The sequence below is a fragment of the Mus caroli genome, unplaced genomic scaffold (assembly GCF_978045245.1).
Source record: "Mus caroli unplaced genomic scaffold, Mus_caroli_1 scaffold_9, whole genome shotgun sequence".
In the NCBI taxonomy this organism is placed as follows: domain Eukaryota; kingdom Metazoa; phylum Chordata; class Mammalia; order Rodentia; family Muridae; genus Mus; species Mus caroli.
Window position 1 is genome coordinate 109,438,936 of NW_028227264.1, and position 25,564 is coordinate 109,464,499.

The 25,564-nt window shown below is 40.1% G+C and overlaps 1 protein-coding gene across 8 annotated transcripts in view; it reads right to left on the reverse strand.

The window, feature by feature from the left end:
* Positions 1-25,564, reverse strand: part of Nav3 (neuron navigator 3) — a 751,750-nt gene that overhangs the window by 130,995 nt on the left and 595,191 nt on the right. For 7 of the 8 annotated variants that reach the window (XM_029482745.2, XM_029482744.2, XM_029482742.2 and 4 more), the window contains 2 exons: positions 7,402-7,510; positions 6,403-6,786 (listed from right to left, as the gene is read on the reverse strand). In XM_029482745.2, the coding sequence (XP_029338605.1) occupies positions 6,403-6,786; positions 7,402-7,510 (493 nt within the window). Of the gene's footprint in view, positions 1-6,402; positions 6,787-7,401; positions 7,511-14,727; positions 15,398-25,564 lie in introns of those variants that run through there. The other variant, XM_085843147.1, reaches the window with a different exon arrangement.

Below are 25,564 nucleotides of genomic sequence, written 5' to 3' on the forward strand. Positions count from 1 at the left end.
GCACACATATGCATACACACATACACACAGATACACATACACTAGTACCACAGACACACACTAAGTACATAAATGTAAACCCTTGTTTAAACTGCTAGAGTAAAAGGTTGAGAAAGTGTTCAAATTACAAGAATAGGTAAAAGCTTTCTTGAAAGAACTCTAGTAGCACAGGAAATAACTACAAGAAGTGACCAAGAAAATGCTGTGTGGAGAATAACAATCCATGAGACATGAAAGTGGAACACAGTGATTGAGTTGAAGAGTTGCAACTGCAATGGCCTAGGCAGAGTCAGAGAAGAAGTAGGTGACAGTGGAAGGGAATCAACTAAATCAACGAAAACTAAATATTCACTATTCACGAAAGTGTCATAAGAAAACTAGGTACTTTGTATACGAATTAAAATAATAAATTTTCAAAAAGGCACTTTGTGGCACTATTGTGTAAGTTGAATAAATTTAGTTTTTTTGTTTGTTTGTTTGTTTATTGACTGATTGATTGGCAGGGTCTCATTCTGCATCCACTCCTGAACTAGAACTCACTATGTAGTCCAGGGTAAGCCCCATCTCATGGTGATCTCATTATAGGTATGATGCACTACCCCTAGCTTTTAGTTGCTTTAAAAATCTTGGTGTTGGTTTCTAACCTTTTCTCTTTTGTTTCCATACAGTTAAACTTGACTCTTTATCTATAGTGCTGCTATGGACAGGCTGTGTGGTCTCTGAAAGTATTTCAATTATCTATGATTGAACTGTGTCAGCGACAAAACTGAAATGATAGCGATGATAAGCTTATCTCTGGTTAGGCTGAGTTAGCAATGACGATAATAACATGTGGGATACAGGTATAAATATAGATAGATATTGATAGAGATATGTTTGTATATGTCTATGTATGTGATGTCTATGTATATGTTTGTAGATGTATATGATATGTATGATGTGTATGAGGTATGTGATGTGTATGATGCATATGGTTTATGTGATGTGTATGATGTATATGATGTTTATGATGTGTACGATGTAGATGATAGAGATATAGAAGTACATTTGTATTCACAATTGTATGTGGTGTGTGTGTATGTGTGTGTGTGTGTGTGTGTAAGAGGACTGCCTATCATAGAATGGTACTGTGTGACTGATGCCTAGTTGGCAGCTGTTTGTTCTATGAATGTTTCTATAGTAACACAAAATGGCTAGTATCTTAAGGATGAAATTGGTGAGTCAATGAGGGGGATGTGGGTTCAGAAGAACGACACACTCAGGCTCTAGTGCCTTTCAGTTGCTGTGTCAATCATCCTAAGTTTTTAGGAGATTTGAAGAAGTGTAGCAGGACCAGTTTATTTCATTTCATATTTTCTATTTTTGTCCCTTAGAAGTCATATTTTTTTTCATTTTCAGTCAAATGACTCAATTACAATTTTAACTTTCAGTCACATGCACATAACTATTTATGACTATGTATCCAAAGATAGCTTCAATTTCCACTCAATTGAAATATGTAACTTTTCTCTCAATTTCTCCTTTTTGACTTCATAGATGTACCCTTTCAACTCATTATGAGTCCCTTCCTCTGAGTAATTTCTAATTACTTACAGCTTCAGATTCTCAAGGGTTTAAAGTCATTTCAAAAGGAGAAGTCTGAGATAAGCCTCTGCATACTTCAAGAAATTTTGAATTCTGAGAATGCCAACTAAGCAGCTTTATCATTTCTATCCAGAGTACACAAAAAAATGCAGTGTCATTCTCATTTGCATGACCTCATGACATTCCTTGTGTTATTCCAAAAAAAAGCTATATTAAACATTCCTTTTTTATTGCCCCTATTAAGCTTTTTGTTCCTTTAATCAGCAAAACATTCTTGAAAAATTGTGAAGAGCAAGCAAATTTGTGATTCTTTTTTTAATTAAATGTAGCAATAGTTTTCATATCACTTAAGGGAAGTATTATCAGATTAAAACTTCCCTGGGGTATCTCTGATCGTCTCATCTGTCCCACATTTAAATTCTACATTGAGATATCAGTAGTGGCATATGCATACTCTGGCAAGTGGTCTTCCACACAATATTCACCAGTCAACCTCTAGTTGAGACCAGCCACATCCCATGTAGGGCCTAGAGACCAAAACTGTGCCCTGCTTTAAAAGTCATTTGCCTCTACACCACTATGGGAAAGAGGTTTCAAGCTCATCTCAGCCATCAGAGGGAAGAGCAAAATGCTGACCATTTCTCAGTAAACTTTTGATACAACTTTCATCCATGAAACATGTAGATCCCAGACCCACATATAATAGACTTCCTAAGAAAGCTGGGTAGAGATCAGCAGTCTGAATCAAGTTCCAAATGAAAAATAAAACAAGTCAAGTAGGACCCAGGACCTAAAACCATTGCCTTTCCCTTCTTATGCGACTTAGTAGATGGACAGCAAGTTGTCATCAAATTAGTTTCCTTTTCCTCCAAGGCACACAGCTGAGCCCTGCTTTCTTGCCTCGTGGCCACAAAGGCCCTCTGAACATGAGTGCAAGCAGAAGTCAATTGCAAACCTTTCAGGCGTGGCTAAATATTCTCCCACCGTATGTTCCCATATCTTTTGCCATTTGCCTGATGAATGGTGATGGTCAGGGTAATACTAGAAGTCTGATTAGGCAAGAGCAGAATTATCAAACTTCTAATTCTCTAAGTGACTCCCCATGTGAAGATCAAAGTCATGAGGAAAAGAGACAACAAAAGGAATCAGAGGATAAAGGTGTCTGCTGCTAAGCCTGAGTTGGATGCCCAGGACTCGCTTGGGTGGTAGAGCAGAAGCTGACTCCGGTAAGTTGTCCTCTGACCTCCATATCTGTACCATGACATTTGTTCACCCACAGACATGCCCACATGCTCACGCCCAAAACAAATAGGTAAAATGTAATGAAAAAAAAACAGGACAGTTTTTCATGAAGATTTGAGATTTCTCTAAGCACAAATAAGTGCTAATTAATATAATGAGAAGTCTAGTCCTACAGGTTGGGTACTTATAATATCTACCATATGCAGAACTCAGTTGTGTATTTATGTGTGTGTATATGTGTGCATGTGTGTCTGCACATGTACATATTTATGTCTAAATATATATGTGTACTATTAACTCATTGAAAAATGAGTACTTAAATTCATTGTTTTTAATAGCTGAGTAGTATTCCATTGTGTAATTGTACTAAATTTTCTGTATCCATTCCTTTGTTGAGGGACATCTAGGTTCTTCCCAGCTTCTGGCTATTGTAAATAAGGCTGCTATGAACATAGTGGAACATGTGTCCTTATTACATGCCAATAAGTGCTTGCTGAAAGGAGACTGATATAGCTGTCTCCTGAGAGGCTCTGTCAATGCCTGACAACAGAGGTGGATGCTCTCAGCCAACCATTGGACTGAGAACAAGGTCCCCAATGGAGGGGCTAGAGAAAGGACTGAAGGAGCTGAAGGAGCTTGTAGCCCCATAGGAGGAACAACAATATGAACCAACCAGTAAACCCAGAGCTTCCAGGGACTAAACCACCAATCAAAGAATAGACATGGAGGGACTCCATGGCTCCAGCTGCATATATAACAGAAGATGGCCTTCTGTGACATCAGTGGTAGTAGAGGCCATTGGTCTTGGGAAGGCTTGATGCCCCAGTGTAGGGGAATGCCAGGGTAGGGGAGCGGGAGTGGGTGGGTTGGTGAGCAGAGGGAGGGAAGATGGGATAGGGGGTTTTCTCAGGGGGGGAAGCAAGAAAGGGGATTTGCAATGTAAATAAATAAAATATCTAATAAAAAAAAGAAAAGAAAAATAGGCACTTATGTAGATGCAAAATTCCTAGCATATGAGCTCCATGTAGTCAAGCATTGTGTCTGTGTTGTTCATGATTATACGGTCTCTGTGCTCAGAATGCTCTTTAGCACATAAGACAAACTCGACAGAAACTTTGGAACATACACACACATGTATGTTCAGATGCACTCATATAAATATAGATATGTACATACTCCCACTCAAAATGTAGCTTGCTACATTTCTCCCCTTGGAATTCTTTCCCCTCTAGTGTTCAAGCCCATAATTTCCAGTATTCTCGATTGAGATGAGATACATGCATGCTGCTCTTACATTTTCTACCAACTTTGTATTTTGGTGGGTATCTAACCCGTGTTTCAAACTCTGTACTCTCTCTACTCCATTTTCTCTAATGCTATACACCTCTGTTTCCTGTGCTTATAACCTAGTTAAGTAGGTTTCCTTTGGTTTGGGATCTTTTATGTTCCCTTAAGAAAAGTTCATCATTGTGTTCTATTTTTGTCAGTACCCTTTAAACACTTTTAGTCCTTACCACTACCAAGGACACTGCCATATTTCTGGATACATGACCGTGAGCCTGAACTCTTACCATAGTTTCTGAAATCTAACTCTGGGTTCTCACTTCATTTGCCTGATTTTCCTAAAGTAGTCTTTGCAAAATCATCAGTGTTTCCACATCTTATTTATATTCCACATCTTATTTATATTCATAACCTGAATAGAGTATACAGCTCGACTTCTTTTCATCATGACTTCAAGACAGGCCACAGTAGCTCTATTTCTTACATCTCACCTTTAAATGTCCCACTTCCATGCTTATCAGTCAACAGAAATACTATCAAATGCCATCTTATCCAATGCCCCTCTGGTTATGAAAATAACACGCTGGCAAGCTTACTGAATGGATTATACCTTTTCTGCTCATCTTCCAGACTTCTCTTATAAACTTTATTTTTAAATGTATTTGACTCATCTTTGGCTATTCAGTTCAGGAACCATAACTGATAGGCTTTCTTGTTCAGTTCTCTCTGCATCACATCAGAACTAAACACTTTCTCCTTACTGTGCACTCTAGGCTGTATAGACCATTTGAAGTTATCCATGCATTGTACCATGGGTGTCCTCTGGTTTTGGATATAAACTGCTCTTCAATTATTCTGCCAATAGCAGGCTAAGCATTTTACATTAATGTTGAGCTCTTAGACTCTGGGCTGTCTCCCAAGTCCCATGTTTTAAGTGCTTCTTCTCTGTGGTTGGTGCTATTTTGGGGAGACTGTGGGAGCAGGTGAGACCTAACTTATAGAAGAGGGTGGACAGAGGCAAGCCTCTGAGGGTTATAATCTGGACTCCGGGTTAGGAAACTCTCTGCTTCCTCTTCAAAAGTGAGGTGAGGGGGATCCTAAGTTTGTGCTTTGGTGCATACCTTGAATCCTATAACTCAGGAAGCAAGGGTAGAGACATTGTCATGAGGTCAAGGTTAGTGTTGGGTAATCTGGGAATATATAAAAAATAAACAAACAAACAAACAAACAACCTATAAAAGGGATAGAGGGAGACAGGAATACAGAAGAAAGAAAGAGTCCACTGTAATGGAAGATTGGTAGATAATATGAAGTGGTGAAAATGACATCGGTAATTACAAGGGTCCTGTTTCTTTTACTGTTTTTATTCATATGTGTGTACGTTTCATAGCATATGTGTGGTGATCAGAGGTTAACATATAGGAGTCGATTCTCTCCTCCACCAAGACACCAGACACTGAACTTCATCAGTGGCATGGTGGAAGTGTGTTTACTTGCTGAGCCATCTTGCCAACCCTGGATTAGTTTTAATAGAATGTCCCATTGCTTCCAGAGCTCATCCTCTGATATGGAATATAATAGCAAGAAGAAAAAATACTATAATATTTTAAAGTTTGAAACCACCAACAGAGAACCAATCAATCTAAACTTTCAACTCTGGGGCTGAAGAGATAGCTTGAAGATAAGTAAATCCATTGCCAAAGCTGACGATTTGAATTAGATCCCTGGTACCCCATATAGAAGGATTTCCAGACTCCACATATTAGCCATTGTATTCATATGTCCCCACACAGATACATACAACATAAATGAATAAAGTGTATTAAAAACTTTAAAAATCCTTCAACTCTGATTTTCTCTGAAATTTAAATTGCATTTTCATGATTAAACCATGCCACAAACTATTTGTTCCTTAAAGCTGTTAGAGGCAGCCAGACCAGAAACAGAAACTCAGAAAAACTCCTCTTGTCTCCTTCCTACACCCTTAGTAATTATAAAATCTGTTACTTAGGAACATGTAAGACTTCTATGAAAAATGAAGGCCACATGTACTTCATTTGACCAATGATTTTCAACCTTCCTAGTGTAACCTTTTAATATAGTTCTCCATGTTATGGTGACCTCAAATCATAAAATTATTTTCATTGCTACTTCATAACTGTAATTTTGCTACTGTTATAAATCATAAGCACCTGTGTTTTACCATGATCTTAAGTCACCCTGGAATATTTTGGAACGTCCAACAGACTCACATGCCCCTCCAACGATGCAGCTCTGCTCAGGGCTACTTACCCACTGTTGATATCATCCGCTCTCAGACTCTTCCCAAGGATATCACCATCGCTCATGTATCCACCAACATCCACTTCAGAAGACACATCCAGGTCACTGCTTGCTTTCTCGCTCATATCTATTTGTGACATGTTTCCCAGACGCGAGACAGCAGCTCTGCGGAGAGGCGTGGTATACATAAACCTGGAGGGATCCGTGTGGATGAATCGGCTGGTACCACTTCGAGAATATCCAGCGCCCATGGAGGGAGCATCTCCAGCCTGTAGACGAGGGCATGCTTGACCCAGTCTCCAGGTCATGGGGGAAGGTCGGCTTGTCAGGTTGGGGATGGCCCTTCCATTCACTTCAGTTGTCACAGTCGTATCAAAGGTTGTCTCCAGGGTGCTGTCAAACAAAACGGAGGCATAAATATTCTCTAGTTCCCTAAGGACACAGACCAGAATGCAATACCACAGGAAAAACTTGAGTTGCATGTGTGACTAGAAGCTCATCAATTTCATGAAAGTGAACAGTGCACAGATTCATTTTATGCTTCCAAACATCTCTGCTGGTGTCAAGATGTGGGAAGTCACAGATTCTGGAAGTGGTTGCTTTAGAAAGAAAGGCTACCAATCCTTACAGATTATTTGAGTATTGTGTGACCCTTGAAAAGCAAAACATATTAAGTTTCTCAGACTAGGGCAGGAAGTTAGCAGTGGGCATGCCTGCATGGATCTCTGCCAGCTTCTTCCAATGGTGTGGAAAACATGAAACTATATCACTAGAATTGGTCATAGTTGACCAGTTAACTCAGCCTAACAAGAAAGTTCTCTAGAAGACAGGATGGATAGAACAAAATACCAGACAGCTCTCAGCTTAAGGAGTATTGATTACTGATTGCCATGTACAAATGAAAGAAAATAGGAAACAGTGCTAAATTTATTCTCAATCATACAAGGATCTGACGTTCACATTGGCGGTTTTCTTTATCCCTCCAATGACAGGCAGAACTGTGAGTACCTGTGGCTTATCTGGGTCCCTCGAAGACTGGACATTGTCTCTTCCAAGTTCTGCCTCAGATCTGCTATGTTCTTGACTGTGCGCATTCTCCGAGCTTCAGGGTCCTCCCCTGGAAATGGAGATGTGGAATTAGTCACAGCATGGTCTCTGTTCAGAGACAATTGTTTACACTGATGAGCAATATGAACCCCTGTATTTCAAAGCAAAATGACAGGTAGGAAATTGCAGATGACTCCTGTCATCTGAAAGTTGTCATTCTTTTTACAATAATAACACATTTTATATCACAAATAAAAATTCTGAAGCAGTACTAACACAATAATACTTGTGAGTCTATTTCTCATCAGAGTCATTATAATATTTGAGACATTTAGAAATGCAGTGTACAGAACTTGTTACCACTGGACTGGCTTGATTTTAAAATTTAAAATTATTTGAATCTGTTCACTTCAATGATTATCCATTTTCAAGCATATTCAAAGTAGCTGAGGTGACCTTCCTTAACAATTAGTGAAACATTAGTGAAAAGTGCTAAGAGGCCATTTCTCATAGATTCTTTTCTGACTTTCTTATTAGACTCATGGAATGAGATTCTCTTTCCTTGTAATTACCTCTACATTCAGCATAGGAAACTAAAACATCAACATGGTGACATCAGTTTAACCAGGGACATGGATACCTACACCCAAATACACCTTTCATAAAAGTCATAAAACAAGTAGTTCTGAAAGTGTAGTAACTGCAGGCATTCCACATGAATACCCATCTTTTGTGTGAAGAAGTGTCTTTTTTTCTTTTTTAATTAGATTTTTTTCATTTACATTTAAAATGCTATTCCCAAAGCCCCTATACCCCAATTCACCCACTCCTGCTTCCTGGCCCTGGAATTCCCCTGTACTGGGGCATATGATCTTCACAAGGCCAAGCGCCTCTCCTCCCATTGATGGCCAACTAGGCCATCCTCTGCTACATATGCAACTAGAGACACAGCTCTGGGGGAGGGGGGGTGCTGATTAGTTCATATTGTTGTTCCACCTATAGGGTTGCAGACCCCTTTAGCTCCTTGGGTACTTTCTCTAGCTCCTCCATTGGGGGCCCTGTGTTCCATCCAATAGCTGACTGTGAGCATCCACTTCTGTATTTGCCAGAAGGGTCTTTAAACAATGTTTAAAGTTACGCAGTACTTCCTAGCCCAACCCATTTGAAGCTGATTTTATTCCTGACAGGAATAACATGGGGTTAGCCAAGGAAGGAGGGTAGGCTGAGGTGGGTAGGGACCTTAAAAAATATAAAAAGAAAGCAAAAAATAAAAGAAGGGGAAATGAAGAAGAGAGAAAAAAGGTTAAGGATATAGACTCCTTTGGATAGATGTCCAAGAGTGATAGACTTGGGTGTTGAAGATCTATTTCCAACTTCCCAAGGAAATGTTACACTGCGTCCTTAGTGCCTACACAAGTTTTGTTCTCCCAGCAGCAATGGAAGAGTTTCCTCTGTTCCCCTTTTTTCATGCTTTCTAATCAGCATGAACTGTCACTAGTTTTATTGTGGATCTTGACCATTCTGACTTGGGATAGGATCAAATTTCAAACTGGTTTTCAGTTGCATCTTCCTGATGACTAAGGAGCAGAGTTGGATGGGTGTGAAGATTCTAGGATTATCTGGGAGGAGGTAGGAGAATAAAAACCATGATAAGAATATACTGTATAAGTTTTAAAAATGGAGAGAAGGAAAAGAGAGAGAAAAGAAGGGATAAATGGATCAAGAGGAACAAACAATGGGAAGAAGAGGGAGGAAGCAAAGGATATTTAGAAGAAGAGCCAAACGAAAGTGGAAAGAGACGAGAAGCAGGAGAATATATTAAATTACATTATGAAAACTCACTACGCACATAAGTCAAAATGCATATACATACACTTCATTTTAACACTTTATGTACAAGTTCATTTTACTAATATACTTAGTATTTTTCATTAGAATGCATCTTTAGTATTCAGACCAGAATTCAAAAATAAAGTTCATATGCCAATTCAGATCTGTAATTATAGTTTAGAGTTGTTCAGGGGGGGGGCATGCATCTCACAAACCCTGTATGGAATGGATCTATGTCTCACATGGGGCGTGTATACCAACTTCACTTCCATCTTCAATACTGGAAACTCTACACCTCTCTCCTACCATCATTCCGCAGGACCAATGATGAAAATAGTTTTAGGGAGTGAACCACCACTGGTCCCCATAAATTCTACTCATTGGATCCAGCAACTCTAAAAAGCAACTGAAAAAATTAATACTATTCCATATCACCACTCAAATACCAAGACTCCTGTCAGGACTCCTGATGGTTCTTCAACAGTCTGTCTTAGCCAAACATTACTGCTTTGTTCAATACCACTCAGCATGGATGTCTGTCCACACAACCACTAGTCTGGCCCAGCATGTAAACTTGTTCCTACTCCTTTATAGATGTTTTCTACAGTTAAATTACACTTAATAACAGCATTATTATTCCAAACTGAGGTTGTATTGGATTGCTTCATTCAAAGAAACATAGTTTAACAAATAGAAAAATATAAGATGGGATGGCAGGCCTATGGCATAAACTTCTCCACATGAATCTAAACCATGTAATGTCTAATCCCATAGATTAACTTCCTGAGAAAGTAGGACTGTTTCTAAGCTCCAAGATACCAACCACATCCTCTCTGGAAATTGAAGGCGTGATTCTCATTAATAGGGCACAGTCCATGAGAAACAACTACTGAGATGTTCCTTTCCCACTTCCAAGTCATCTGCCACAATGTTGGGGAATAAAAAGAAGGCTGGCAGAGAAAAATTTAAAGAGTGACAGAAGAATATAATAACAGCCAAAAGAAAGGCAGGAGCAACAGAATGGGATAAAATGGTGAACACATTTTTTGTTGTTTTTATTTATTTACTTACTTACTTTGTTGCTGTTATTTGGTTTTTGTTTTCTGGGTTTTTCGGGTTTTTTTGGAGTTTGGAGGCTTATTGTTATTATTATTATTACTACTACTTTTATTTTTTACAGTTCAACCATTGCCCTCCTCCCAGTCCTCCTCTACAGTTCCTTACAGCATTCCTCTTGCCCCTGTCTCCCAGAGGATGTCCTCAACCAGGCCTCCCCTCGCCCTGGGGTCTCAAGTCTCTCCTGAGGTTTAGGCAAGTCTTCTCTCACTGAGGCTAGACCAGGCAGTCCTCTGATGTGTGTGTGTGTGTGTGTGTGTGTGTGTGTGTGTGTGTGTGTGTTTGGGGGGATGCTGGACCAGCTAGTGTATGTTGCCCGGATTGCTCAGTGTCTGAGAGATCTCATGGGTTTGGGTTAGTTGAGACTGTTGGTCTTCCTATGGGATCACCCTCCTCCTTAGCTTCTTCCAGTCTTTCCCTAATTCAACTACAGGGATTCCAGACTCCAGTACAATCGTTGGGTGTAAGTATCTGTGCCTGCCTCAGTCACCTGCTTGCTGGGCCTCTCAGAGGACAGCCATGCTAGGTTCCTCTCTGTAAGTACACCATAGCATTAGTAATAGTGTCAGGCTTTGGAGCTTCCCCTTGAGCTAGATGCCAGTTTGGGCCTGTCTCTGGACCTCCTTTCCCTCAGGCTCTTCTCCATTTTTATCCCTGCAGTTCTTTTACACAGTAATAATTCTGGGTCAGAATTTATGACTGTGGAATGGCAACCCCATCCCTGCAGTTGATGTCCTGTCTTTCTCCTGGAGGTGGACTCTACAAGTTCCCTCTCTCCATTCATCTAAGAATCTTCTCACCTAAGGTCCCTCTCTTTGAGTCCAATCTCTCACCACCACCCCCAAGTCTCTGGTACTTTCTAGAGGACCCCCCTCACCTTTCAGCTCCTCCCCCAGGTTGCTCACCTCCCTCCCCCACCCCCACCCCAGAGGTTGTATACTTTTACTCATTCTGCTGGCCCTCAGGGCTTCTCTTCTGTCTTACCACACCACCCCCATACCTGATCATGTTCCTCCTTTCCTCTCCCCCTCCCCCTTCCCTCTCCCATCTAGGTCCTTCTCTCCTGAAAATAATCACCATGGGAGGCAGAGAGAGAGAGGGAGGCAGAGAGACAATGGTAAGGAAATTGAAAGATGAAGATCCATTAGACTGTAAGAGCAGGGGGTTAGAGACTGCAGGGGAGGAGGCAGTGGGTGAGAGGGGGCACTGCTGCAAAGCACTGACCTGGGACATGCTCATGGGCTGCATCACCATACACTGCCTGTCCCTGGCCTACCTGCATCCAGGCTCTCTTACCATTTGTCAGATCAAATATTGGAATTGACACTTGAATTGATCCCCATGTTTTTAAATAATACTTTTAAGAATAACCATAAACATTTTGTTCCACTGAATAATTTTTCATATCAATTTCCTTTCAGTAGTCCAATAGGAGGGTTTAATTCATGAATCCTCCCAGTTGAAATCTGGGCTTGTTTATGCAGTTTCCCTCAAATGCCAGAACTATAGTGTCCCCCTTACTCTACCCTTTGATTTTCTCCTAAGGACATTCATAAGTGACACTATGCCACTCGTGGCAATCAAACAGACAGATCTCTGCCCTCCAACACTTACAGAGCACAGCATCTTTGCTGCCTTATTCATTCCATGGAGGATAATAACCAGAGCTAAATGTATTGCAGCAAATAATTTCAGTGACCCACGAAAGGCAAGATAAAAACTAAGTGCATTTGCAATCCCCTAAGGAATGATCGCACAGTCTGGAATGTCTTTCAAAGTGGTATTCAGATGGTGTAGTAAGGCTTTGTGGGGGTTAGGAGGAGGCCAAATCAAAGCACGTATAGATCCGACTGCTTAGCAAATAAAGAAAAGTTACAAGAAGGGTGCACATGAGAGAAATTTACTTAAACAACAAAAACAATTAATTTCTTCCCATTTGCACAATATCAAACTCAACTATAAATCCCAAAAGAGACATCCCATTTTTTTTTGCCAACCCAACGGTACAGATGTCTGCACATTTTTTCAAATGGTGTATTCTCTAATCTGCTTGAATTTTTAGCACTGCTGCAGAGGGGTTCCCACAGTTTCCAGAATAGTCAGTGCTTCTGCTTCACAGCTAGTGCAGAGTAGAGAATTTAATTTGAAGGGTCTGCCCTTACTATATATGCTTTAAATACACATATTGTAATTAACATTGTAACACTACCATCTTTTAATAGAAATCAAATTATATATATGTGTGAAACTTGATTTATATAGCTGGATCTGTTACAGAACTCACTCTGCACACTTGGCTATTGACAGCTTTTCTCTCTTTGAGTAGTGACCAACCATGATTTTCAGATCAAACTTTTGAATTCATCCTTCTGATCTTGATCTTTGATAGGTATAGAAAAAAAGATGGTCAGCGCAAACATTGTCCTACATATTTACAGCACAGACCCTAGCCTGTATAATTTATTAGGATACTCAATAGTAACAATACTGAACTCATGAAACTTTGGCCAAAGTTAACTTAGGCCATTTTGAGTCATAAGTGGAACCTGGTCAAGAACACAGCAGAAATTCTCCAGAGTTAAAGCATCACAACTTAGGAAATCTCCTGTGTCAGGCTTGATATGGACAGATGAACCTATGGAAATACATCAGAACGACGTGAACGTGTCCTTGCTCTTACTTCTTGCGTATTTGAATGCTGACACTGGTGGGTAGAAGGAGAAATCATTATGGAGAATAAAACACGTGGATATGATAAGCAATATCTCAGGTCAAATACATGGCATGCCCTCTTCCATTGGGAGGCTATTCTGTGACAGTAATAATCCGGGTTATTTATGCACAATGAGCAAGGTTTCATACTAGTACCCAACCATATCTTACAATAATTTAACATAGCAACCTCCAAATCCTGCCTGGGGACCACACTCTGCTCACATGGTTGAAAATACTAACATGAATGGTACTTAGAACAAGATGAATGTGACAATTTTATAAACCAAAGATGAATATTGTTTGACTCTACAGTTTCGGAGGATCAAAAAGAGATAGGAAAAAAGGAGAAAAAAAAAGACATATGGATCAAGACTTCCTCTCATCTTTATACCATGCAGAGCTTTCTTTATGAGAAACAGCTCATCACCCAAATCAAACAATGCTATGGAGATAAATCTCTGGGGCCTGAGTACCTGGTGGATTTACATTCTCAAAACTGTGCCATCATTACTCTTTCCAAGCCAAACTGACTTGCAAAATTGAGCCACGTTTGCCTCGGCTGTCTCTCTAAGCTTTCTCATTCCAAAGCTGTTCCCTGAAACATCCCAGACAACCTCATAAAACACCTTGTCACTGGATGTTCACACAGGGAATAAAAACAAATCTGTACTTAGCACCATCTGGGTATAGGAAACAAAGAGATCAGTGGACAGGGGAAGTGCTTTTGAACTTACAGAATGCCATGCAAAGTCCTTTCTGAAAGCCCACACTGGCATGAAATATGATGTGCTCTGTGGCTTTAGCATGTAGAGATTTCTGAGGCGACTCTAGGATGTAAATATGTGACAGTGGGGAGCTGAATGTAGAACTATTAAATGTGGGCACTTCTTTAGGTACATCTGTTAGAGAAGTGGCAAGGTCAGCATTTAACCTTTCACCACAAAAGCCTCTCTATCCATCCAGTTAAAAATAATGTCACAAGTTACGATGGATCGTTGCTGTTTAAAGAGATTGGGAAAAATGAAACAGTTAACAGTTATTTCCATAGTTTAACTGTAACATAACTAGATGTTATAGTTATGCATACAGAGGATCAGCTGTTCTGAGATACAGGAAGGAAGGGAGGGAGGGAGGGAGGGATGGAGGGAGGGAGGGAGGGAGGCAGGCAGGAAGGCAGGAAGGCAGGAAAGCAAAGCAAGAGAGCACAGGCCTCTGTATGTAAGGAGCTTGAAAGATCAAAGGGGAACAGCCATCTATTTAGGGAACTCTAAGGCAGCAAATGAAACCATACAGAAATTTACCCAGGATACCATTCAATCTTCATTACACATGAAGGATAAGGTCACCTTGAGGGAAGTTAACCAAGTTTCCACCAAAGACTTAAATCAAGAGCATCCTTACAATAAGGATATCCCAGACCCCCAGCCAAGGGATACCCACAACTGAGGCTATTGACTTGGCCCAGTTAAATATCAAAACTGGAATTCACAGTTCAGTTTTACAAGGGGAAATAACTTCAAGGAAGAAGAAATTAGAATGTTAAGCTCGTGTATGTAAAGAAAACTTAGTCCGAAAATGAAAGGTAATCGACTGCCATGGACCCTGTCGCTGGCAACCTGGACTCACCTAGTAAGTCACTGTAAAGTGCCTGTTCCAGATCGCCCAGCATCGTCAGGATCACCTCCTCATCCAGGTGAGCCGTCCCTTCTCGTAGGCAGCTTTCCCCTTCCTCTTCAGCCCAACTTCGGCTTGTACTGCTTGGCTTGGAGGAGCCGTTTTCATCTTCAGACTTACTGTCTTCATCACTTTCTCCATCTAAACCTCTCCTTGCAGGCCAGTCCTCTAAGTCACCTGCACAGGACTGGCCGCCTCCTGCAGGCAAGCTCCAGGCTCCAGAGCCGCTGCCATGATACAGGGACTGCACAGACCTAGACAGAAACCTTGAGAGACACCTTCTTTCTGCATAGTTGGATTCTCTCTGGCTAGCCTTTGCAGCGTTTCCAAACCAGTTGGAAATGCGCACAGTAGGTCTCCTCTCCCCCTCACTGGAGAGGGAAAGGTTGGTCAAAGACTTTTGTTTCTGGAGGCAAGCTCCCCTTTTCTTTACTTCTTTGCCGCGAAACACAGAGAGCCCAGCTGACTGCTGCATGTTTCTAATGCCTTCCTCTTCTCAGTTGGACTTCATATTGTCTCTTTACGCCACAATGGTAACTGTCCTTTTTTTGGTTTTCATTAGCACGTGCACTTCAACAAAAGCTTAGGCTCAGACATTGACAGGACATTGTTGAGACAGGGTAGACACAATCACTTTCCCACAATTGAGCCTGCCACATCATTTCACCGATCAGCAGTACTTACAAACATTTTGCGTAAATACATGTCTTAAGCCAAAAAAAAAAAAAAAAAAAAAAAAAAAAAAAAAAAAAAAAAAACGAAAGAAAGAAAGAAAAAAAGAAAGAAAGAAAGAAAAAGAGTTCACGAAAGACTCTGCTCCAGCTGAAAAAGTCACCCAGGAAGCCAACTACGTTTTTTCTGTCTTCATCCAATCGAATGTCTCAGCAGGATGGTGTGTCCGCATTTCCCTCTACTGCTTCTGTGTTCCGAAATGCAAGGTGGAAGCCAAGCAGGGTGTCTCTCGATCCCGCCCCACAGCCTTGCATCTCACCCGCCCTTTACTGGCTGAGGTTTGTGAAACCTTTACTCTAATGAGCTGACACAGTGCATGCAGCAAGTACGGCTTCTGCAGCAGAGCCCACGGACAGCAGAAATGAAGCAAGGAAGCCCAGCCCTGCTTAAGCCTCCGTTGTATTTTAGTATTCCACCTGCATCGCCAGATCTATGGTTCTCCCTTGCTGCTGCAGTGGATGCTGCTAGCTGCCATGGCAGCAAACATCCTGCTAAATTAAAACAGAGGCTCGGCAGCAGCTGGCCAAGCGAGAATGCCACAGGTTTCAGAGCCAAGCCTGAAGGAGATGCTATACTGCTATACGACGGATCCTCTGCACATCTCAATGACTCTCTCTCTCTCTCAACCAACCCAGCCTCCCACACGGAACACACACGCTCTCTCACACACACTCTTACACAGCACGTTCTTCCTGATTCTGAGAATGACAGACTAATTCTCTCTAGCTGCAGGCAGCTGAAGCAGGCAGATCTGCCTTCCGACTGTTGGCATTCTTGCTATAAAAGCACAAATCAAATTCAAGAGTGTAAAGGACCCAAAGAAAACTGGAGCCTGACTCCCTCTTCCCTCTGGCAGGTAATGTTTTAAAGGGAAAGACCTCACCCTATTATCTTTTATAGAACAAGTTCAAGGTGTTTTGCTCCTTTAAATTCTGAAGAAAATGAATAAAATCCTACCATGATAATGAAATTAAGATTTCTTCCTTATTTCCTTCAAAACCATAGAAGCAAAAAGTCTTAGCCAAAGTAAGTTACTCAAACCATTCACCCGAAAGTTTATAGTCCAGTGCTGAATAAAAAGGTGCAAAATAAAATACACAAGTTACATTATGATTTTTGTATACCACAATGTATATTGTGATATTCTATATCACAATATACATCATGATTTTATATATTAAGCAGTTTCTTAAATCAACTCATAGGCTAATCACAGTATAATTAACTCTTAATATTTCATATTTTGATAAATATAGAAAACTTAAAAGATAAATTTCTTATTTTTGTCTCATACTGGGTGTGTACATCACGCTATTAGGATGAAATCCAGATTTTAGGACAATTTGTTTTCACAAAGCAAATATGTATTATGCCAGAAATCATGTATAGCATGGGTGATTAAAAAGGTTATTAAAGGATAAAATAAATAACTTTTGAAGATTTTTCTCTTTCCAAATACTAACAAGGGGACAAGGGAAAATAGTGCATCAAGATGGTGAAGTCTATCAGTCAAATTGCATGCAGTCTCCATTGTCTTCAGAAAGGATGGTTACAATTAATTGTGATTTCCACTTTCAGCTATAATTTCTACTCAGGGTGGAGAAATGACCTATTCCTACTTATATAAAATAGCACAATAAAATGCATTTTTTATTGCTTTTCACTGATGACAACTTCCTTTGAAAAGAGAATGCTACCTCATGACCCCATTCAGTACAGACCATACTTAAATCCAGGTTACAAATATGTAAGACTGGATGGGAAGAAAGATTACTAATATGATGTCATCAACAATCAAGCCATCAATTGTGAATGTTGATAACTAATTTTCACACTTTAAAAAGTTATATTTACATAATAATGTTTAAATTAAATATATATTTTTACCGGTTCATATATATAATGAACTGAAATTGATCATTATGCTTCAAAAACAATTTCATTAAAAAAAAATTGGTTCTTCCTTTCAAGTTTTGTTAGATCTAAGCAAGTGTTCCCAGACTATGATAAAATAATGCCGTTCTTAAGATGGAAATGTTGTATTTCTATGACCCGGGTTGCTCATATATTGTTTGACATATGGTAATGTAGCCCAAGCCTTCACTGAAAGGAGCCCTAATACTTTATAGGTCAAAGAGCTGAACTTCTACATGTATACATGAAAGCAATAATTATACCCTTCGCTTTCAAAAAGGGTGTTTATATGCCAATCAGCTTAAGCAGTAGTTTTCCAGTTTCTCTAAAGAACCATTAAAAAGGACTTATTAAAGCACCATTTTTGAGGCGCCAGGCCCACAACTGTTCATTTAGTAGGTCTTAGAAGGTCGTGACATTGCTTTTCTGATATTTTCCCAAGGACTGCTGGCTCTGGGAGCCCATTTTGAGAGCCACTAGGCTGAGATTAGTGATTTCTAATTGAGGATGGCCTTTGTTCCCTAGGAGACATTTGTGGTTCCAATGGGAGAGGGTTAAACATCGTAAGATGACAGATTCCAAAGCCCGCCAAAAGGAACTGTGTACCCTCCAATGTCAGTACTGTCAAGGTTGAGAAATGTTATTCAGAGTGCCTTTCAAAACAACAATGCACTTTCTTGACATTAATATCCACCTTGTAGTGGTTAACGGCTCTTTCTCTGCTATATTTTACTCTGAGACCCATACAAAGACCACAGCCTGGGATATATTGATCTTATGACATTGCAGAGATCAGCAATCTACACAACCGTTCTCAATGCTTCTCTTCAGGAACGGCCCATATCATTTTTCATACTCTCATTTTATTTATGGAATCAAATTACATATGCCGTCCTAATTCTCCTGGGCCAGATATACAGCATACTCCTTATGGAGTGAAGACTGTAAACATGGGCTAAATTCACTGAATTGGTTGAAATACAATATATTGAACAGAATGTCCTGGAAAAGAACACTCTCAGGTCTTTAGTAAGCATTGCTATCATGTTTGGTTATTTGAGTAGAAGATCTAAGCTAGTTTGAATCACAAGGGCTTCATCTCCTTAGACTCTATAAACATTCAGGAGATGGAAATTCTAGTGATCATTTGCAAAGCTCTTAAATGCCAGATATGACTTATTTTTTAATGTAGAAAAATGTATGTAACCACTATCTTATCCTTTGGTTAAACCTATACATTTTCATTATACACACACACACATATATATGTATGTATGTATGTGTGTATGTATGTGTGTATGTATGTATATGTATATATAATATATATGTATATAACATATATATATGTATATATGTGTGTATGTATATGTATATGTATATTATATATATGTATATATATGAATGAAGTTCATGAAATCATTTACTTATTTCAATATTCTTTCTTAGAAAGCAAGTTACCGAATATATTCCAGTTAAAGGTTAAAAACAACATTGCACAAATGTTGCACATAGAGTAGATACACCTGGGAGCAGAGAGCTTTATGCAAAAAGAGAAGCCAAATGTGAACTTAGCTAGAAAGCAAAATCTAAAAGCCACTCCACAACATGATGAACATCTAATCTCAATTACATCGGGCTGGATTTCTTGGCACTAAAAGAAATGGTCGTGGAGAATAAATTCTGTCTGGAATAGCCGGTTAAAAAATACAAACAACGCTAAAGCAATGATTGTACATGATACATTCACCCAGGAATGCAAAAGCAGGACAGCACTTTAGCTCTTCTGGAATGGCGTTCAGAGTGTCACAGCGTGAATCTTAGAGAAGGCGCTGGGAGCTGTAAGCCAATTTATTCATTGCTCTGGATTTTATATGCATAATAATAATGATTAGAATCACCATCATCAGATCAGGTGAATGGCAGGCATCTATCTCCAGAAGACTATGAGGAGCAAAAGGTATTGTTCTCATAACCTTGGAGAATATTAAAAAGTTACAAAGATTATTCAATTGCAAAGTAAGGCCTCCCATTTCTAATCCTTACCCCACACCCAAATTGAATTACACTAATTTTTTTCCACAACACTTTTTTTTTTTTTTGGAAAAGAGACATTTTAATCACTACCAGTGAGATTTTTACATCAAGGGGAATTTAAAGAGCTAAGCCTCCCTCTTAGCAAATTCCTCTAACCAATTTCCACTGCAAAAATGAACTAAGTTTGCTCCCTAAAAGTATAATAATCTTTACAGGCCATAGATCATGTAAGTAATGGGACAGAGATGGATTTGACAATTTTTTAATTAAAGGAAAAGGGATATCTCTCCCAGAGGGAGAGAGGCAGTTTCATTCTTCAAATTTAAAAAAAATATATATATATATATAATGATGATAGAACTAAAATTATTTTGTTTTCCCACTTAGGTCTTTATTAGTTACATTCCTCATTGCTGAAACAAAACACCAAAGGAGAAACAACTCAAAGACAGAAGGTATTGTTTGATTCTCAGTGGGAGGAAGGAATTCCATCAGATGCAGGAGGCATGGCAGGAGTTGGAGGAAACTGGTCACTCATACTTCAAGTCAGGAAGAGAGAAAGTCAAGAGGACTCAACTATGGAATGGAAAAGCCTGTCCACAGTGGTACATATCTTCTCACATAGCACCTTAATATTTAGAGCCACATCATCTCCTCGAGGTTCTTACAACCTCACTGAGTGGCACCGCCGGCCAGAAAGAGGAAAAAGCAAACACCCTAGCCTCCTGGGGAAGTTCAGCTTTTAAACCATGAATCAGTCAGAGCTTTTATGGAGTGCTATCCTCCCTATGTTTCTGTTGAGACCTATTTACTGGCATGTCTCCCAAAGCCTATAATAGTTCTCCTCTTTCCTACATAACATATACCTAAAAATTGTGTAGGGCTCTTCGCCATCAAGAGCCTCATTTTTTCTCATTTCAGAAACAGTAATCAGATGGGAATCATGTATCAATAATAGACTGGGATATACCAGTAGGGCTCTTCGCCATCAAGAGCCTCATTTTTTCTCATTTCAGAAACAGTAATCAGATGGGAATCATATATCAATCATAGACTGGGATATACCAGTTAATAAAACAGACGTGGAAAGGAAGGGCTCTATTCTAGATATATCTTGAAAATATAATTATTCCACTCTGTTTAACTGCTTAGGGCATTAGCAGTTTGTTTGTTTTGTGCAGTGTTAGAAGTTCAATTTATGGATTCCCATTTAATAGGATAGTACTTCCCCCAATGAGCTCTATTGCCAGAACAGCACTTTAGTTCTTATGGGAATGACATACTGAGTATCGTTCATATTGAGCTTCTGAGTTTCTGAGAGGGGACAATATAGAAAAATATCAAATATTGAGAAGTACATTGAAAGTTTATTCCCATGTTCCTGAGTTCAGAGAGCAGTCAACAGACATAGGGCCAGTAACATAGGGAAGTGGACTGAAAACCAGGTGGCAGAGGTCACAAAGGATTCCTTCCTATCAAGCCTGAGTAACTGGAGGCTTGCGTTACTATCAAGCAAAAAGGCAAGATTCACACAAAAGGGGGTTTGAAGGCACCCTTAGGGCATGGTTTTAAATGTGGTATGTTAGACATATATGTGAGATATTTAAATGGAACTGTGTAAGGAATAGATACATGAGTCAGGTTGCAAGGGAGAGGACTAGAGGAGAGAAACACTTATGAGCCATTAGTGTATGGACCACATTTAAAGCCACGAATTACTGTTGTACGCATGTATAAATAAAGTCTTGGGAAGAAAACTGAATTGTTCCAATGATAGGAAATTAGGGTGAAAAAGCAGATCTAGAAATAATTACCAGGAAAGAACAAACAGTGAGGTCTGGGGAAAATCAATGGGATGTTGAAATCAAGCCAGAAGGTTTCTTAGATTCCTGGCTAGAGGTCAATACCATGAGCCATACAGCTTACTCCTTAGATTTGGTCAGGTCTGCAATAATAACAACTTCAATTAAGAGCAATTTCAGTGCAGACACGAAGTGAAAAGGCTAGTTAGAGTAAGCTAAAGCAACAAAGAGAAAGGATTAGTGGCTGGCTTGACAGTTACTCAAGTAGGACAAAAGGATTAAATCATAGCCATGAAGTTGGAAGGCAAAGAGAAGCTGTCTTGTTTATGCTGACATTAGAGATATACCATTGGCTCATGGTCCAAAGGGATGGTTTAGTAGCGAAGAGGAAGATTAGCAGGGAAACGAGTGTAGTCCAAGAAAAGCAAAGTAAACGTGTGTTAAGTGGTGTAAATGCTCTGACATGAATGCAGAGTTCATGGATGTCCTTCCTTTGCATCCCACCTTTCAGTAAAGTGATATTGCAGTTAACAGAGTCTAGTACAGGTAGTTTTAGACTTTTAAAAGCAGTAACATTTTTGTCTAAGAATTTGAGGAACTGCTGAGCAGGGGCACAAGTCCCTTCTGGTCTACTCCAGCACCAGGATGCCTTGCCCGTGGAGTCTCCGGACACCCACAAGGACCCACACAGGATCACCCACGGGATCCTAAGAATTCTGGTGAGTGGAACACAGCGTCTGCTCCAATCCAATCCCATGGGACCTGAGACTACATTAACTAGGGAAGCAGATAACCCAGCCTGAGCGGGGGCACAAGTCCCTTCCGGTCCATTCCAACACCGGGGTGCCTTGCCCGCGGAGTCTCCGGACACCCCCAAGGTCCTCACAGGACCCTCCACGGAATCTTAAGACCTCTGGTGAGTGGAACACAACTTCTGCCAGGAGGCAGGTTCGAACACCAGATATCTGGGCACCTTCCCTGCAAGAATAGAGCTTGCCTGCAGAGAATACTCTGACCACTGAAACTAAGGAGAGAGCCAGCCTCCCAGGTCTGCTGATAGAAGTTAACAGAGTCACCTGAGGAACAAGCTCTAACCAGAGACAACTATAACAGCTAGCTTCAGAGATTACCAAATGGCAAAAGCAAACGTAGGAATCCTACTAACAGAAATCAAGACCACTCACCATCATCAGAACGCAGCACTCCCACCCCACCTAGTCCTGGGAATCCCAACACAACTGATAATCTAGACCCAGATTTAAAAGCATTTCTCATGATGATGGTAGAGGACATCAAGAAGGAACTTAATAACTCACTTAAAGAAATACAGGAGAACACAGCTAAACACGTAGAAGACCTTAAAGAGGAAAGACAAAAATTCCTTAAAGAATTGTGGAAAACACGGCCACACAGGTGATGGAATTGAATAAAACCATCCAAGACATAAAAAGGGAAGTAGACACAATAAAGAAAACCCAAAGTGAGGCAACGCTGGAGATAGAAACCCTAGGAAAGAAATCTGGAACCATAGATGCGAACATCAGCAACAGAATACAAGAGATGGAAGAGAGAATCTCAGGTGCAGAAGATTCCATAGAGAACATCGGCACAACAATCAAAGAAAATACAAAATGCAAAAAGATCCTAACTCAAAACATTGGGGAAACAATACCCTTCTCAATAGTCACAAATAATATAAAATATCTTGGCGTAACTCTAACTAAGGAAGTGAAAGATTTGTATGATAAGAACTTCAAGTCTCCGAAGAAAGAATTTAAAGATCTCCGAAGATGGAAAGATCTCCCATGCTCATGGATTGGCAGGATCAACATTGTAAAAATGGCTATCTTGCCAAAAGCAATCTACAGATTCAATGCAATCCCTATCAAAATTCCAACTCAATTCTTCAATGAATTAGAAAGAGCAATCTGCAATTTCATCTGGAATAACAAAAAACCTAGGACAGCAAAAACTCTTCTCAAGGATAAAAGAACCTATGGTGGAATCATCATGCCTGACCTAAAGCTTTACTACAGAGCAATTGTGATAAAAACTGCATGGTACTGGTATAGTGACAGACAAGTAGAACAATGGAATAGATTTAAAGACCCAGAAATGAACCCACACACCTATGGTCACTTGATCTTCAACAAGGGAGCTAAAACCATCCAGTGGAAGAAAGACAGCATTTTCAACAAATGGTGCTGGCACAACTGGTGGTTATCATGTAGAAGAATGCGAATTGATCCATTCCTATCTCCTTGTACTAAGGTCAAATCTGAGTGGATCAAGGAACTCCACATAAAACCAGAGACACTGAAATTTATAGAGGAGAAAATGAGGAAAAGCCTCAAAGATATGGGCACAGGGGAAAAATTCCTGAATAGAACAGCAATGGCTTGTGCTGTAAGATTGAGAATTGACAAATGGGACCTCATGAAACTTCAAAGCTTCTGCAAGGCAAAAGACACCATCAATAAGACAAAAAGGCCACCAACAGATTAGGAATGGATCTTTACCTATCCTAAATCAGATAGGGTACTAATATCCAATATATATAAAGAAGTCAAGAAGGTGGACTCCAGAAAATCAAATAACCCCATTAAAAAATGGGGCTCAGAGCTAAACAAAGAATTCTCACCTGAGGAATACCGAATGGCTGAGAAGCACCTGAAAAAATGCTCAGCATCCTTAATCATCAGAGAAATGCAAATCAAAACAACACTGAGAATCCATCTCACACCTGTCAGAATGGCTAAGATCAAAAATTCAGGTGACAGCAGATGCTGGTGAGGATGTGGAAAAAGAGGAATACTCCTTCATTGTTGGTGGGATTGCAAGCTTGTACAACCACTCTGGAAATCAGTCTGGCGGTTCCTCAGAAAATTGGACATAGTACTACTGGAGGAGCCAGCAATACCTCTCCTGGGCAAATATCCAGAAGATGTCCCAACTGGTAAGAAGGAGACATGCTCCACTATGTTCATAGCAGCCTTATTTATAATAGCCAGAAGCTGGAAAGAACCCAGATGCCCCTCAACAGAGGAATGGATACAGAAAATGTGGTACATTTACACAATGGAGTACTACTCAGCTATTAAAAAGAATGAATTTATGAAATTCATAGCCAAATGGATGGACCTGGAGGGTATCATCCTGAGTGAGGTCACACAATCACAAAAGAACTCACATGATATGTACTCACTGATAAGTGGATATTAGCCCAGAAACAGTATACTCCAGATATAAGAGACAATTTGTAAAACACATGAAACTGAAGAAGAACGAAGACCAAAGTGTGGACACTTTGCCCCTTTTAGAGGAAACAATCACCCATGGAAGGAGTTACAGAGACAAAGTTTGGAGCTGAGACAAAAGGATGGACCATCTAGAGACTGCCATATCCAGGGATCCATCCCATAATTAGCCTCCAAACAATGACACCATTGCATACACTAGCAAGCATTTGCTGAAAGGACCCTGATATAGCTGTCTCTTGTGAGACTAGGCCGGGGCCTAGCAAACACATAAGTGGATGCTCACAGTCAGCTATTGGATGGATCACAGGGCCCCCAATGGAGGAGCTAGAGAAAGTATCCAAGGAGCTAAAGAGATCTGCAACCCTGTAGGTGCAACAACATTATGAACTCACCAGTAACCCGGAGCTCTTGACTCTAGCTGCATATGTATCAAAAGGTGGCCTAGTCGGCCATCACTGGAAAGAGAGGCCCATTGGACATGTAAACTTTATATGCCCCAGTACAGGGGAACGCCAGCGCCAAAAAGTGGGAATTGGTGGGTAGGGGAGTGGGGGAGAGGGTATGGGGGACTTTTGGGATAGCATTGGAAATGTAATTGAGGAAAATACCTAATAAAAAATATTAAAAAAAAAAGAATTTGAGGAATCAAGAGTTTGGGAAACATAATGGTGACTGGGGCTGTTGGATACTTATAAGGCAAACTGATGGCTATACAGTGTATCACTTTATCCCATAAGTAGATTTCTTTTTATTCATTCATTATTGTATGGAATAGGTGAAGATGTGAATAAAACTTCACTTGTTATTTTGGTAAAATAAGAGAGGATGAAGGAATTAGGGGTGAGTGTGGATGGAGGAAAAGAACCTTCTAGTTACCACAAGGACTCAGCTGATTAAGAAGGAAAGAAGGTATAGGTGATTTGGTATGTGACACAAAAACTAATCAAGTTTTTAAACTGGGAATCCTAGCAGGATCAGTGTGGAATCAGAGAACAGTGGGGCAAGGACTGTAAACATAGGGAACTTCAAACAGTAAGAATAGAATTT